Below are 13911 nucleotides of genomic sequence, written 5' to 3' on the forward strand. Positions count from 1 at the left end.
AAGAACTGATGCTTTTGAACCATGATGTTGGAGAAGACTCTTGAGAATCCCTTGAACTGCAAGGAGATCCAACCAGTCCATCCTAAAGGAAGTCAGTCCTGAATATTCATTGGACGGACTGATGCTGAAGCTGAAACTCCAATACTTTGGCCACCTGATGCGAAGAGCTGACTCATTGGAAAAGATCCTGATGCTGGGAAAGACTGAAGGCAGGAGGAGAAGGGGATGACAGGATGAGATGGTTAGATGGCATCACCGACTCAATGGACATGAGTTCAAGCAAGCTCCGGGAGTTGGTGATGGACAGGGAAGTCTGGCATGCTGCAGTCCATGGGGTCACAAAGAGTCAGACCTGACAGAGACTGAACCAAACTGATGGGGCCTACCTTAATCTAAGGAATCCACGAAAGATTCCCTGAGGAAGTAACATTTAAGTTGATACTTTTGGGATAATGTATCAGATATGAATAGTGTTTGATTGCTTGTAATAAAGATCCCTTTTTCTCAACTAAGGAGAATAAATTATGAATTAAATAAGCATTCATGCTCAGTTGCTAAGTTGTGTCTGACTCTTTTGTGACCCCATGGACTGTAGCCCACCAGGCTCCTCTGTCCAGGGGATTCTCCAGGCAAAAAAACTGGAGTGGGTTGCCATTTCCTTCTTCAGGGGATCTTCCCAACCCTGGGATTGAACTCACATCTCCTGCACTGTAGGAGGATCCCTTATCTCTATTTTTTATCACCACAGAAGCCCCTGAATTAAATAAGAGAGAGGCTTTTTTCTCTTATTTAAAAGAAGTTCAGGTCTAGTGAGGTGGGTCTAGAGTATCTCCAATATCCCATAGTTCTTATATCTTTTTACTCTGCTATTCATAGGCACGTGACTTCCATTCTCAGAGCTGCCCCATGATAGTAAGATGGATGCTATAGCTCCACCTATTATGTCTCCATTTCAGATAGGACAAAGCAGGGAGGAATAAGGACAAAGGTCCCCCAGCTAAGTCAGTTCCCTTCTTTTAAGGAGATTTTTTGATATCCTACCTCCATAACATTGATTCACTCTTAGTTACATGGCCACCCCTATCTACAAAGAATACTGGAAAATGTATATTTTTAGCTGGCACATTGCCAGTCTTAACAGGAGAGGGGTTCTGTTTCTAAGTACGGTGGTGGTTTAGTCACTAAGTTGTATCTGACTCTTTGTGACCCCATGGACTATAGCCTGCCAGGCTCCTCTGCCCAGGGGATTCTCCAGGCAAGAATACTGGAGTAGGTTGCCATTCCCTTCTCTCGGGGATCTTCCCAACCCATGAATTGAACCCGGGTCTCCTGCATTGCAGGCAGATTCTTTACCGACTGAGCTATGAGGGAAGCCCCATTTCTAAGTATAAAAAATAGATATGAATGTTTGGTAGGCAGTTTGTTATGTCTGCTTCAGATGAGCGGGAATTAGGTAGGCCAAGAGAGGATACTTCTCAATAGCTGTGTTTTCTTGATTAGGTTCATCTGATCAATTTTAATAGCATTTAACCACTTCATAATCATTGCCACAATCCCTTCCATTGTTTTTCACAAAAATGACCCACTTTGGTCATAGATTATTTTGCTTATGGGGTTATGCATGGTAAGCTAAGTGAATATATATGAGTACAATGCAGGAAGCTTTTCTGATTTATAGATTATCTGTTTCTAGGTTATGTTATTGCTGCTATTTAGAAATAGCTAACTACTTGAGCTCTCAGGAACTGGAACTCACTTTAACTTTCCCTTTCTGCTTCATTGATTGCAGATCACGTTTGAGGAGGTAACACATTTCTCTTGTAACTCTTACCTTGAACTATTTTAGTGCTGGAGTTTGTCTCTGATCATCGGGATCTTTGAGTTAATACAGCAAACTCTGAATCACAATACAGAGTGCCAGCATTATTGAACACATCCATTGTGACTGGACACCCATACAAACCCAACAGAGCCTCTCAGCTGTTCTATTCCACCAGGACTTTGAAAGTTTTAGCAAAGCCTGAGGTGATGTTTTCATCATTTTCTTTATTTCTTTTTTACTTTGGTTGGGACGTTTGGTAGGCTCTTTCTACAGTGTGGAAGCATATTGTTTGCCCACATCTGAAGAGACAGCAGTTTCACATCCTGAGGAGGAGAGTAATTGCTGCAAAAAGTTTGGCTATTATCTACACACAATAACACATTCTATTCTTTTTTCTATTTGAATTACTTCCTTATCCATCGTGACTTAGACATTGCTGCCTCTTAGGCCTCCCATGGTCTCATGAGACTCATGTTTTAAGATTTTATTTTTTTTTTTCGGCCAGAAGTTTTGGGAGCCTCTCACCAAAGTCCCTAATGAAAAGTTGTGACTGAAAATATATTTATTACTACCTAGATTGAAGAAGCTTTATCTTTTCTCTATATTTAAAAAAAAATTGTCTAGAATAATTGGATCTGTTTTGAACTAAGGAGTTCTGTGGCCTCAAGATTTGTGTTCTCTTCCAAACTTATGCATTCTCTTCATTTATTTATTTGCATATCCTAGGGACAAATTCAGAAACAGGGAAGACCAATGTGCAAATTCATGGTTCACCCCTAATCATGTGTGTATTTGAAATAAAGACAGCTGCTTTCATTCATCTGTACATGTTCATAGATTTAAGTTTCTACAACTATGCATGGGTTATAGAGTCTTATATTTTGCTTTGCCTAGGCTTAGGTTAATACTTTTGGGTTTCCCCTGGTGGCTCAGTGGTAAGGAATACGCCAGTAATGCAGGAGCTGCAGGAGATGTGGGTTTGATCCCTGGGTTGAGAAGATACCATGGAGAAGGGAATGGAAACCCACTCCAGTATTCTTGCCTGGAGAATTCTAAGAACAGAGGAGCCTGGTGGGCTACATTCCATAGAATCACAGAAAGTTGGATATGACTGAAGTGACTTAGCACACACACAGGTTAATACTTTCAGAGAAAGATGTAGCAAGGTAAGTAAGTTCAGTCGCTCAGGCATGTCTGACTCTTTGCAACCCCATGGACTGCAGCACGCCAGGCCTCCCTGTCCATCACCAACTCCTGGAGTTTACTCAAACTCATGCCCATTGAGTCGGTGATGCCATCCAACCATCTCATCCTCTGTCGTCCCTTTCTCCTCCTGTCTTCAATCTTTCCCAGCATCAGGGTCTTTTCCAATGAGCCAGCTCTTCACATCAGGTGGCCAAAGTATTGGAGTTTCAACTTCAACATCATTCCTTTCAATGAATATTCAGGACTGATTTCCTTTAGGATGGACTGGTTGGATTTCCTTGCAGTCCAACAGACTCTCAAGAGTCTTCTCCAACACCACAGCTTGAAAGCATCAATTCTTCAGGACTCAGCTTTCTTTATAGTCCAAATTTCACATCCATACACGACTACTGGAAAAACCATAGCCTTGACTAGACGGACCTTTGTTGACAAAGTAATGTCTCTGCTTTTTAATATGCTGTCTAGGTTGGTCATAACTTTTCTTCCAAGAAGTAAGTGTCTTTTAATTTCATGGCTGTAGTCACCATCTGCAGTGATTCTGGAGCCCCCCACAATAAAGTCTGTCACTGTTTCCACTGTTTCTCCATCTGTTTGCCATGAAGTGATGGGACTGGATGTCATGATCTTTGTTTTTTGAATGTTGATCTTTAAGTCAACTTTTTCACTCTCCTCTTTCACTTTCATCAAGAGGCTCTTTAGTTCTTCTTCACTTTCTGCCATGAGGGTGGTGTTATCTGCATATCTGAGGTTATTGATATTTCTCCCGGCAATCTGTAGCAAGGTATAGAGTCACAAATAGGCTCACATGAGAAATCTTAGCCAGGAACTGGTGAATTGTTAGCTTACCTCTATTTCACCTGGATCCAGCCTCTTGACAAGTAATTCATGATGATGCAAAATGGTTTCTCTCTAGTCTCATAGCTCCATCCCTAGCCACAGTGTTACATGATGGCAGGCATATGATCTGTATCAGGCCTAGGCAATTCCAGAAGTAGTCTCTTTGCTTTTTTCATCTGGTTTGTTATCACTGCTATTCTTAAAGGGACTTTGTGTCGTGGCTTTCTCACTTTTAATGCACACTTAATTTCCTTACTAAACTGAAGTTTTGATTTTCAAAAGGCAATTCATCTGCATTAGGGGCTTCCTTGGTGGCTCAATGGTAAAGAATCCACTTACCAATGCAGGAAATCTGGGTTCGATCCCTGGGTTGGGAGGATCCCCTGGAGAAGGAAATGGCAACCCACTGCAGCATTCTTACCTGGAGAATTACATGGACAGAGTAGCCTAGGAGGCTACAGTCCATAGGGTCACAAATCAGTCGGACGTGACTCAGCAACCAACCAAACAACAACAATTCATCTGCATTACATTTATGAATGTAGGTTGCCTTGGGCTGGGAAGACATTTTCTTTCTGTCCACTTATATTCTCCATGTTTTCTTTCATATTTCATGTGTCCATAAACACTAAAGCTAGGTTAGATTTTGTTTCAATAGTATTGACACAAATGTCACTGAGTGTTGTTTGATACTAAAATGATAAACAGCAAGTCTTGTCTCTGCCCTTGGTAAGGATTTAAGAAAATAAAGAGATTAGATCTAAGCCAAGAGTGAGACATTGTGAGTAAATAAGTCTTTTAGATTCAAGTCTTCACTTGCATGGGATAAGAGCAGTGTACCTAATAAGTACACGTAATTAATCCAAGAAAATTGCATATTATTCTCACTCTATAGGGCTGAAGTGGGCTTAGTGAAATTGGTATGTAGGCTTAGACTAATTGCATTCCTGGGGGCACTGAGTAAGTTTACCTTTTCCTCTTCCCTGAGAGTGATCGATTCACTTGGCAGTGGGTCAGCTGAAAGCAAGTACTGTCTTTGCAGAGAAACTTCTGACATGACTAAGTTCCCTGCTCTGGTCTTCCTCAATTCATAAGATCTCACAGGTGTCTGACTCTGGAGTCTTTGCCCTCTGTGTATGCTGGGGATCCAGGTCTCCTCAGGTTCATTTGAAGCAGCCTATCATAGGGAATGGAGAAGGAAATGGCAACCCATTCCAATATTCTTGTCTGAAAAATTCCAGAGGACAGGACAGAGGAGACTGTCAGGCTACAGTCTGTGGGGTCACAAAGAGTCGGACATGACTGAGCGACTGTCATTCACTCAGCATAGGGAAGGAGAACTGTACATGGATTGGGGGTGACACATGGATGGCATTCTCTTACTGAACTGTGTTGAAAAAAAGAGCTGCATCTTCAAATTTTAAGACAACCACTTGAAATTCAAACCTTGAGACTTAAAAGAGCTTTATTTTGAACCTATTGGGAATATTCTACTAGATTGTAGTTCATCACTGTTCTGCCCTGGGAGTATGAGCAATATCAGTCTGAAATTCACCTGGGATTTCCTCTTCATGGGTAGTCATATGGCTGCGGTTTCAGGGCTCAAAGGCTAAGGGCTCTTTGACTCCATGCCTTAATTGTGGACAAAATGGCCAGGGATCCCATAACCTGAACATTTTTTTTTTTCTTTCCTTCCTTCCTTTTTCTCTCTCTCTCCCCCTTCCTCCCTACCCGCCTCTCCGGACTTCTAGGGAACTCTTACTCAGATTTGTAGATGGGGAAGTTAGTTATTGGACTGTTCCCCAGTTGCACCTCTTTACTCTCCACCTCCAAACAAACAGTCACACTAATTCTTTACAGCCATTACTTGGAGAGTTAGAAGATAGGCCTCAGAGGAAATGTTGAAGAAGAAACATTTTTGGGAAAACTCTAAGGTGTGAATTCTGTCCTACTGTAGGAATCCTGGAGTCTTCTGGAGAGAGGACTAGATTTGAATTAAAAACATGTGGGTGGATCAGCTATAGACTCTTTCACTCATAATGTTTGGGTCTACACCAAGTGTTTCCCTTGTATATCCCAACATGTTTCCCATACTTTCAGCCTCCTAGGAACAAATGTGTTTTGAATGATGATAAGTCATCAGTTCAGTTCAGTTCAGTCACTCAGTTGGGTCTGACTCTTTGCAACCCCTTGGACTGCAACACACCAGGCCTCCCTGTCCATCGCCAACTCCCAGAGTTTGCTCAAATTCATGTCCATTGAGTCAGTGATGCCATCCAACCATCTCATCCTCTGTGGTCCCCTTCTCCTCCTGCCTTCAATCTTTCCGAGCATCAGGGTCTTTTCCACTGAGTCAGTTCTTCGCATCAGGTGGCCAAAGTATTAGGAGTATCAGCTTCAGCATCAGTCCTTCCAATGAATATTCAAGGTTGATTTCCTTTAGGATTGACTGGATTGATCTCCTTGCAGTCCAAGGACCCTCAAAAGTCTTCTCCAACACCACAGTTCAAAAGCATCAGCTCTTCGGTGCTCAGATTTCTTTATGGCCCAACTCTCACATCCATACATGACTACAGGAAAAACCATAGCTTTGACTAGATGGACCTTTGTTGGCAAAGTAATGTCTCTGATTTTCAATATGCTGTCTAGGTTGGTCATAACTTTTCTTCCTAGGAACAAGGATCTTTTAATTTCATGGCTGTAGTCACCATCTGCAGTGATTTTGGAGCCCCCCAAAATAAAGTCTGTCACTGTTTCCATTCTTTCCCCATCTATTTGCCATGAAGTGATGGGACCAGATGCCATGATCTTACTTTTCTGAATGTTGAGTTTTAAGTCAACTTTTTCACTCTCCTCTTTCACTTTCATCAAGAGATTCTTTAGTTCTTCTTCGCTTTCTGCCATAAGGGTGGTGTCATCTGCATATCTGAGGTTATTGATATTTCCAGCTTGTGCTTCATCCAGCCCAGCATTTCTCATGGTGTACTCTGCATATAAGTTAAATAAGCAGGGTGGCAATATACAGCCTTGACGTACTCCTTTCCCGATTTGGAACCAGTCTGTTGTTCCATGTCCAGTTCTAACTGTTGCTTCCTGACCTGCATACAGATTTCTCAAGAGGCAGGTCAGGTGTTCTGGTATTCCCATCTATTTAAGAATTTTCCAGAGTTTGTTGTGGTCCACACAGTCAAAGGCTATGGCATAGTCAATAAAGCAGAAGTAGATATTTTTCTGGAACTCTCTTGCTTTTTTGATGATTCAGCAGATGTTGGTAATTTGATCTCTGGTTCCTCTGCCTTTTCTAAATCCAGCTTGAACATTTGGAAGTTCATGGTTCATGTACTGTTGAAGCCTGGCTTGGAGAATTTTGAGCATTACTTTACTAGTGTGTGAGATGAGTGCAAATTTGTGGTAGTTTGAACATTCTTTGGCATTGCCTTTCTTTGGGATTGGAATGAAAAGTTATCTTTTCCAGTCCTATGTCCACTGCTGAGTTTTCCAAATTTGCTGGCATATTGAGTGCAGCACTTTGACAGCATCATTTTTAGGATTTGAAATAGCTCAACTGGAATTCCATCACCTCCACTAGCTTTGTTCATAATGATACTTCCTAAGGCCCACTTGACTTCACATTCCAGGATATCTGGCTCTAGGTGAGTGATCACACCATCGTGATTATCTGGGGGTGAAGATCTTTTTTGTATAGTTCTTCTGTGTATTCTTGCCACCTCTTAATATCTTCTGCTTCTGTTAGATCCGTACCATTTCTGTCCTTTATTGTGCCCATCTTTGCATGAAATGTTCCCTTGGTATCTCTAATTATCTTGAAGAGATCTCTAGTCTTTCCCATTCTATTGTTTCCCTCTATTTCTTTGCACTGATCACTGAGGAAGGCTTTCTTATCTCTCCTTGCTATTCTTTGGAACTCTGCATTCAAATGGGTGTATCTTTCCTTTTCTCCTTTGCCTTTCACTTCTCTTCTATTCACAGCTATTTGTAAGGCCTCATCAGACAACCATTTTGCCTTTTTCCATTTCTTTTCCTTGGGGATGATCTTGATCCCTGCCTCCTGTACAATGTCACAAACCTCCATCCACAGTTCTTCAGGCACTTTATCTATCAAATCTAATCCCTTGAATCTATTTTCACTTCCACTGTATAATCGTAAGGGATTTGATTTTGTTCATACCTGAATGGTCTAGTGGGTTTCCCTACTTTCTTCAATGTAAGTCTGAATTGGCAATAAGGAGTTCATGGTCTGTGCCACAGTCAGCTCCCTGTCTTGTTTTTGCTGACTGTATAGTATTTCTCCATCTTTGGCTGCAGAGAATATAATCAATCTGATTTCAGTGTTGACCATCTGGTGATTTCCATGTGTAGGGTCTTCTCTTGTGTTGTTGGAAGAGGGTGTTTGCTATGATCAGTGTGTTCTCTTGGCAAAACTCTGTTAACCTTTGCCCTGCTTCATTCTGTACCCCAAAGCCAAATTTGCCTGTTACTCCAGGTATTTCTTGACTTCCTACTTTTGCATTCCAGTCCCCTATTATGAAAAGGACATCTTTTTGGGGTGTTAGTTCTAGAAGGTCTTGTAGATCTTCATAGAACTTCTCAACTTAAGCTTCTTCAGCATTACTGGTCGGGGCATAGACTTGGATTACCGTGATATTGAATGGTTTGCCTTGGAAACGAACAGAGATCATTCTGTCGTTTTTGAGATTGCATCCAAGTACTGCATTTTGGACTCTTTTGTTGACCATGATGGCTACTCCATTTCTTCTAAGGGATTCTTGCCCACAGTAGTAGATACGGTCATCTGAGTTAAATTCACCCATTCCAGTCCATTTCAGTTTGCTGATTCCTAAAATGTTCACTCTTGCCATCTCTTGTTTGACACCTCCAATTTGCCTTGATTCATGGACCTAACATTCAGGTTCCTATGCAGTATTGCTGTTTACAGCATCTGACTTTACTTCTATGACCAGTCACATCCACAACTGGGTGTTGTTTTTGCTTTGGCTCCATCTCTTCATTCTTTCTGGAATTATTTCTCCACTGATCTCCAGTAGCATACTGGGCACCTACCGACCTGGGGAGTTCATCTTTCAGCGTCCTATCTTTTTGCCTTTTAGTACTGTTCATGGGGTTCTCAAGGCAACAATACTGAAGTGGTTTGCCATTCCCTTCTCCAGTGGACCACGTTTTGTCAGAACTCTCCACCATGACCCATCCATCTTGAGTGGCCCTACACGGCATGGCTCATAGTTTCATTGAGTTAGACAAAGCTGTGGTCCATGTGATCAGATTGGTTAGTTTTCTGTGATTGTGGTTTTCAGTCTGTCTGCCCTCTGATGGAGAGTTCTGGTGGCTAGGTCGTGGGTTTAATGGAGACGTCCTCCAAGAGGGCTTATGCCATACCCAGGTCTGCTGCGCCCAGAGCCCCTGCCCCTGCAGCAGTCCACTGCTGACCCTAAGCTCCACAGGAGATACTCACACACAGTTCTGTCTCAGTCTCTGTGGGGTCTTTGGGTCCTGGTGTGCAGAAGTCATCAGGTGGCAGCAATGAAAGTTTACAGGGAAGAGGCAGAGAAAGGGCTCTGACAAACCCTCGTTTTTCAGAGGTGGCCAGGCATTCCTGACGTGGAAGTGTGCTGGAGTTTGCGGCAGCTTTGTCCTATGTATAAAGAAGGCACTTATCTTCTTGGTGACAATGCTCATTTGTTATTTGTTCTAACTCTGGAAAATTCTGAAAGGTCCATTCTGCAGCATTGAAAGGGGGCTTAAGCTGGCCGTCTGAAAGATAAGTCAGCCAATTGTGTCCAGGTATACTGAAGGAGGTCTTATCTCAGCACCTTTACCATCAGATAAACTTTTTAAAAGCTAAATTTTTTCATTGTTTCTCTTTGGGTGTTCAGTTTTGTCAGCAGTGGAAGCAGCAACAAAAGTAATCATAAAAAAGGAGGGGAGAGTGGTGAGGGGGGAGATCTACAGCTTTTTAAAAATTCAGTTCTTCACACTTGTCCCAAAAGGCGATCGAGGACTATCTGAAAGCGTCATTTCCCCAAAGGACCTAAGAAACCTGAGCACTGGGAAGTAATGATGGTTCCTGGGAAAAGCTGATGAAATTGACATTTGTTTATTTCCCCAAACAGATCAGAATGAAGGATTTCATTGCAGGGAAGAATGCCGAATTCTTGGCCACTCTGACAGGTGCTGGATGCCCCGGAACCCCATGCCCACCTGCTCCAAGTCCCCTGAGCACGTGAGGAACATCATCACGCTGTCCATTGAAGCTACTGCTGCTGACGTTGAAGCTTATGACGACTGCGGCCCCACCAAGCGGACTTTCGCAACCTTTGGAAAGGATGTCAGCGACCACCCAGCTGAGGAGAGGCCCACTCTGAAAGGGAGAAGGACTGTTGATGTGACCATCTGCAGCCCCAAGGTCAACAGTGCTATCCGGGAGGCGGGCAATGGCTGTGAGGCTATCAGCCCTGTCACTTCCCCTCTGCACCTCAAGAGCCCTCTGCCTACCAAGCCTTCTGTGTCTTACACTGTTGCCCTGGCAGCCCCGGCCCGTGATCTGGAGCAGTATGTCAACAATGGTCCTTCTCGTCCCTCTGAAGCTGAACCCCGTGGAGCCGATGGTGAGAAAGTCGTGCATGAGGTCAACCCCATTCTGAAGGAAGGTCGAGACAAAGAGTCTCCTGGCACGAAACGTCTGAAGGATATCATTCTCTAAATCAGCCTTGGAGAAGAAGAAAGAGAAACCATTCTGGCTAGTGAAAAAGCAGTAGCTGATCGTTGTAATTGTTCACCAATGGTTGGTTCTTGAGTGGCTGTATTTCAGAGCTTTCCCTAAATGTATTGTTTATAAATGACTATCAATCTGTGACAATCCCTCTCATTTCAACAGGCAGCAGGGGTGTTCTGTTGGAGCAAATTAGCTTTGGCTTGAGTCATTATGGGGCCTTGATGTTGGGGAAACAGAGACAAATTCAGTTGTGAAAAGTATTATGTATTAAGTGTTTGAATTTATATATTTTTCTATGTTGAAATTATAATAAACCTTACCATTGTTTGTGGAGGGTTACATTTAAAAAAAAGCAAAAAAAAAAAAGGCTCTGGACACCTTTAATAAGTTTGCCACTGTTTTCTAGTGTAGACAAGTTAATGGTCATTTATTGTGTACTATTCATTGATTCAGTGATGTGAAATTGAGTCCCCAAATGGTTGTTTCTGAAGCTCGAGTACTTTCCAATGCCGCTACTTTGCTGTGGACACCCCTGCTTTAAAGAACCCTTTTGCTAGCTGTGCTATTGTTGTATTTGATATTGCAAATTGCTACATGTGTGGTGGTGGCAAAAGGCTTATAGAAATTGGTGTTTTTTTTTTCTTAAAAAAAAAAAAAACTACAGACGCAAACAACTGAGATGGCAAGTGAATGAGTAATGCCACATATATAGGCTGAGTACTTGGAGGGTGCTCATTCACACAGGATACCCACAGAATGGTTGCTCACCACACTGCAGAGTATTTTTCCTGACTTTCAGGCTTCTGCCCAGATCTGTGATAGATCATTACAGAAAGTCATTTTTGGATATTCTGCTATCTAATTTGCAGTTGTCAGAAATATTGTGCTGAAAATTGTATGAGATCAATTTTTCTGATTTTCAGGCCCTGAACAGGAAAGTTGCTCCTGAAGTTATCAGTTTCCAGGCTTAGCAATTCCCTATCTCCAATCATCTAAAACTCAAAAAGACTGAATCTATTTTGAATTCTAAATTAGCATCTTTTCAGACACACACTTCCTGATTCAGTGTTTCCCGAACACGATTAGAATTAGACTGCAAAGCACGTCATGGACTGGAATTGAGAACTCCATGTAGCTCTGTATCATAGGAGTATAAATAGGAACAGAGTAAGCAGTACAAAGTGTATGTTTAGGAAAAGACAGGTAACAGGTAACAGCATCCCTAATCCAATTATCGTGCCTTCTGAATGGAGACACTTGGACACTTGAACTTGTATTTATGATTGATACATTTTTTTAAATTAAAAATGTGAACAGGAAACTATTAAAATAAAAATCCTTTAGATTTAGCCAACTCTTTGCTGTAGGCTAGGAATACACTTTTTTATTAATAAGTTTGTTACACACATTCTTTTTCTGTTTGTTTAACATCCCACAAACTCCCCTGTTTATTAACTGTCTATTAATATTCACTAGCCAACATAGTATTCTTGCAGCCTAAGAGTTCATAATTTACAAACAAATATGTCACCTTTGCTCTGGCTTGGTCTTAAAAGAGTTGTTTCTAGAGAAACAAGTTTTGTGGTTATGTTCTCATTTGTTTCATTTTTTGAAATTAAAGAATACCCAGAGAAAAAGGCTTAGAGCATTAAGAATGCAAAAGATGATTTATTTTCTTAAGTTAGATAGGTAAGTCCACTCTTTTAAATGTTTTAGTTATTTTTGCCTGAGTTCCTGCTTTATACATTAACTGGGAATATTTTCTTTTGTGGGAAGGAGGGTTTGAGGGAGGGGGCTGGGTAAGGCAGTGGGAATGGGGTTAGTAGGGGAGAATGTTTCTGAAAAAGAAGTTATAAATGAAGCTACAAATTCATCCTTATTTCTTATTCAGTGCTGAAACTACCTCATGCAGAATATTGGTGTGACTGCAAATTTCCCCCTGAAAGTGAAACAATTAGAAATCAATTATCATAGCATCTTCATTTTGGCTCATTTAATTCTCTCGCTTTTTCCCCTTTAATACGTTTCTTTTTATTAGTAGATTTTGAATTAAGTATTTATTTCTGTTTGCAAGTGAATAGTTTATTTAGCACGTTAAAAATTAACTTTTTTTTTTTTACATTTAATTTATGAGGCTGCCCGTAGAATTTAGACTGTTCCTCCACTGATCCATCCAGATATTAGCTATACTGTTAGCTACCACCTCACTTTCAAGTCAGATTTGACAGCTTTTGTACAGGTGTATTTCTTAGGTACTCAGTGGGGGTGAGGGAGATGAAAGATTGTGGCAAGTGGGTATATTCAATGTTATGTGGCCACTGGCTGCCATGTCTCTCAGCCAAATTTAAAATGGTTAATATAACAGTGACATTGATTCTGCTTCTCTCTTGTGTTCACACCCCGTTTTTTTTTTTTTTCCTCCAGAATTCAGTTTCAAGCAATAGACCAATCCTTTTTCCTTCTCAAAATACTTTGTTCGCAATGGGCAGTCAGATATTTCTTGGCTTCCAAATCCTTTACTGAGCATGTTCAGAGAATTTCCCTCATTAAGAAAATATCTTTTTTTCCCCTCTACAGTTGTCTGATATATACATCCTCCCAGAAGCACAAGTGCATCCTAGGAGGGCTTTGTATGCTGGTTTTATAGTCAGGCTATGCCTGCAAAAAGAAATTTTGTGCAAGGATCCTAACTTTCCCTTTTGGTTCATGTTTTTCTCTCCTTTCCAACATGTCGGATGAAAAGCTGCAAAGGCCAGAGGGCCAAATATTCTCCCTTTTTTTCCTCTCTAAATATGTTACCCACTTAAATATGAGGGATCAATTTCAGTTCCTAAATCTTAGGGAGTTCTATTCCACTTATTCTGATGTCCCATTTGGGGAGGAATTGATGTTTTAGGTATGACATGTTGAGGTGTGACATGCTCACTACTAACTGCTTTGGGCATGTCTCTGAGCAGGTGAATGGCTTCATGCAATATAAAGAGGTTAGTTTGCATTGATTGATTGCTTCTCCCCAAATATGGGAACATGCTATATATATACAAGGAATAGGAAGAAGGGAGCCGTGCTGTGTGGAGTCTCTTTTTTCTTTTCTCTATACTGACTAATCTATGAACCTGTTCAGAAGGAAACTTATCATCCCTTGGATTCTCTTAAAGCCAGTAGAGTAAATTATGGCCCACTTTATTGCCCAAATAGGTAATGGGCCAAGGGACCCTGCACTTCCTGAAAGGCAGTGGTTTCAAGGTGTAGTACTTGGACCAGCAGTACTAACATCACTTGGGAACTTGTTAGG

The 13911-nt window shown here is 41.4% G+C and overlaps 1 protein-coding gene across 3 annotated transcripts in view; it reads left to right on the plus strand.

Annotated features, from left to right (window-relative positions):
• The window catches only part of PCDH19 (protocadherin 19), a 115405-nt gene extending 104661 nt beyond the window's left edge, over nt 1-10744 (plus strand). For all 3 annotated transcript variants that reach the window (XM_081567056.1, XM_081567057.1, XM_081567055.1), the window contains one exon: nt 10015-10744. In XM_081567056.1, coding sequence (XP_081423182.1) covers nt 10015-10604 — 590 coding nt within the window. In that variant the 3' untranslated portion in view covers nt 10605-10744. The remainder of the gene's footprint in view (nt 1-10014) is intronic.
• The last annotated feature ends 3167 nt before the right edge of the window (nt 10745-13911 follow it).

The sequence above is a fragment of the Giraffa tippelskirchi genome, chromosome X (assembly GCF_054371585.1).
Source record: "Giraffa tippelskirchi isolate mGirTip1 chromosome X, T2T-mGirTip1v1.2.pri, whole genome shotgun sequence".
Taxonomy (NCBI): domain Eukaryota; kingdom Metazoa; phylum Chordata; class Mammalia; order Artiodactyla; family Giraffidae; genus Giraffa; species Giraffa tippelskirchi.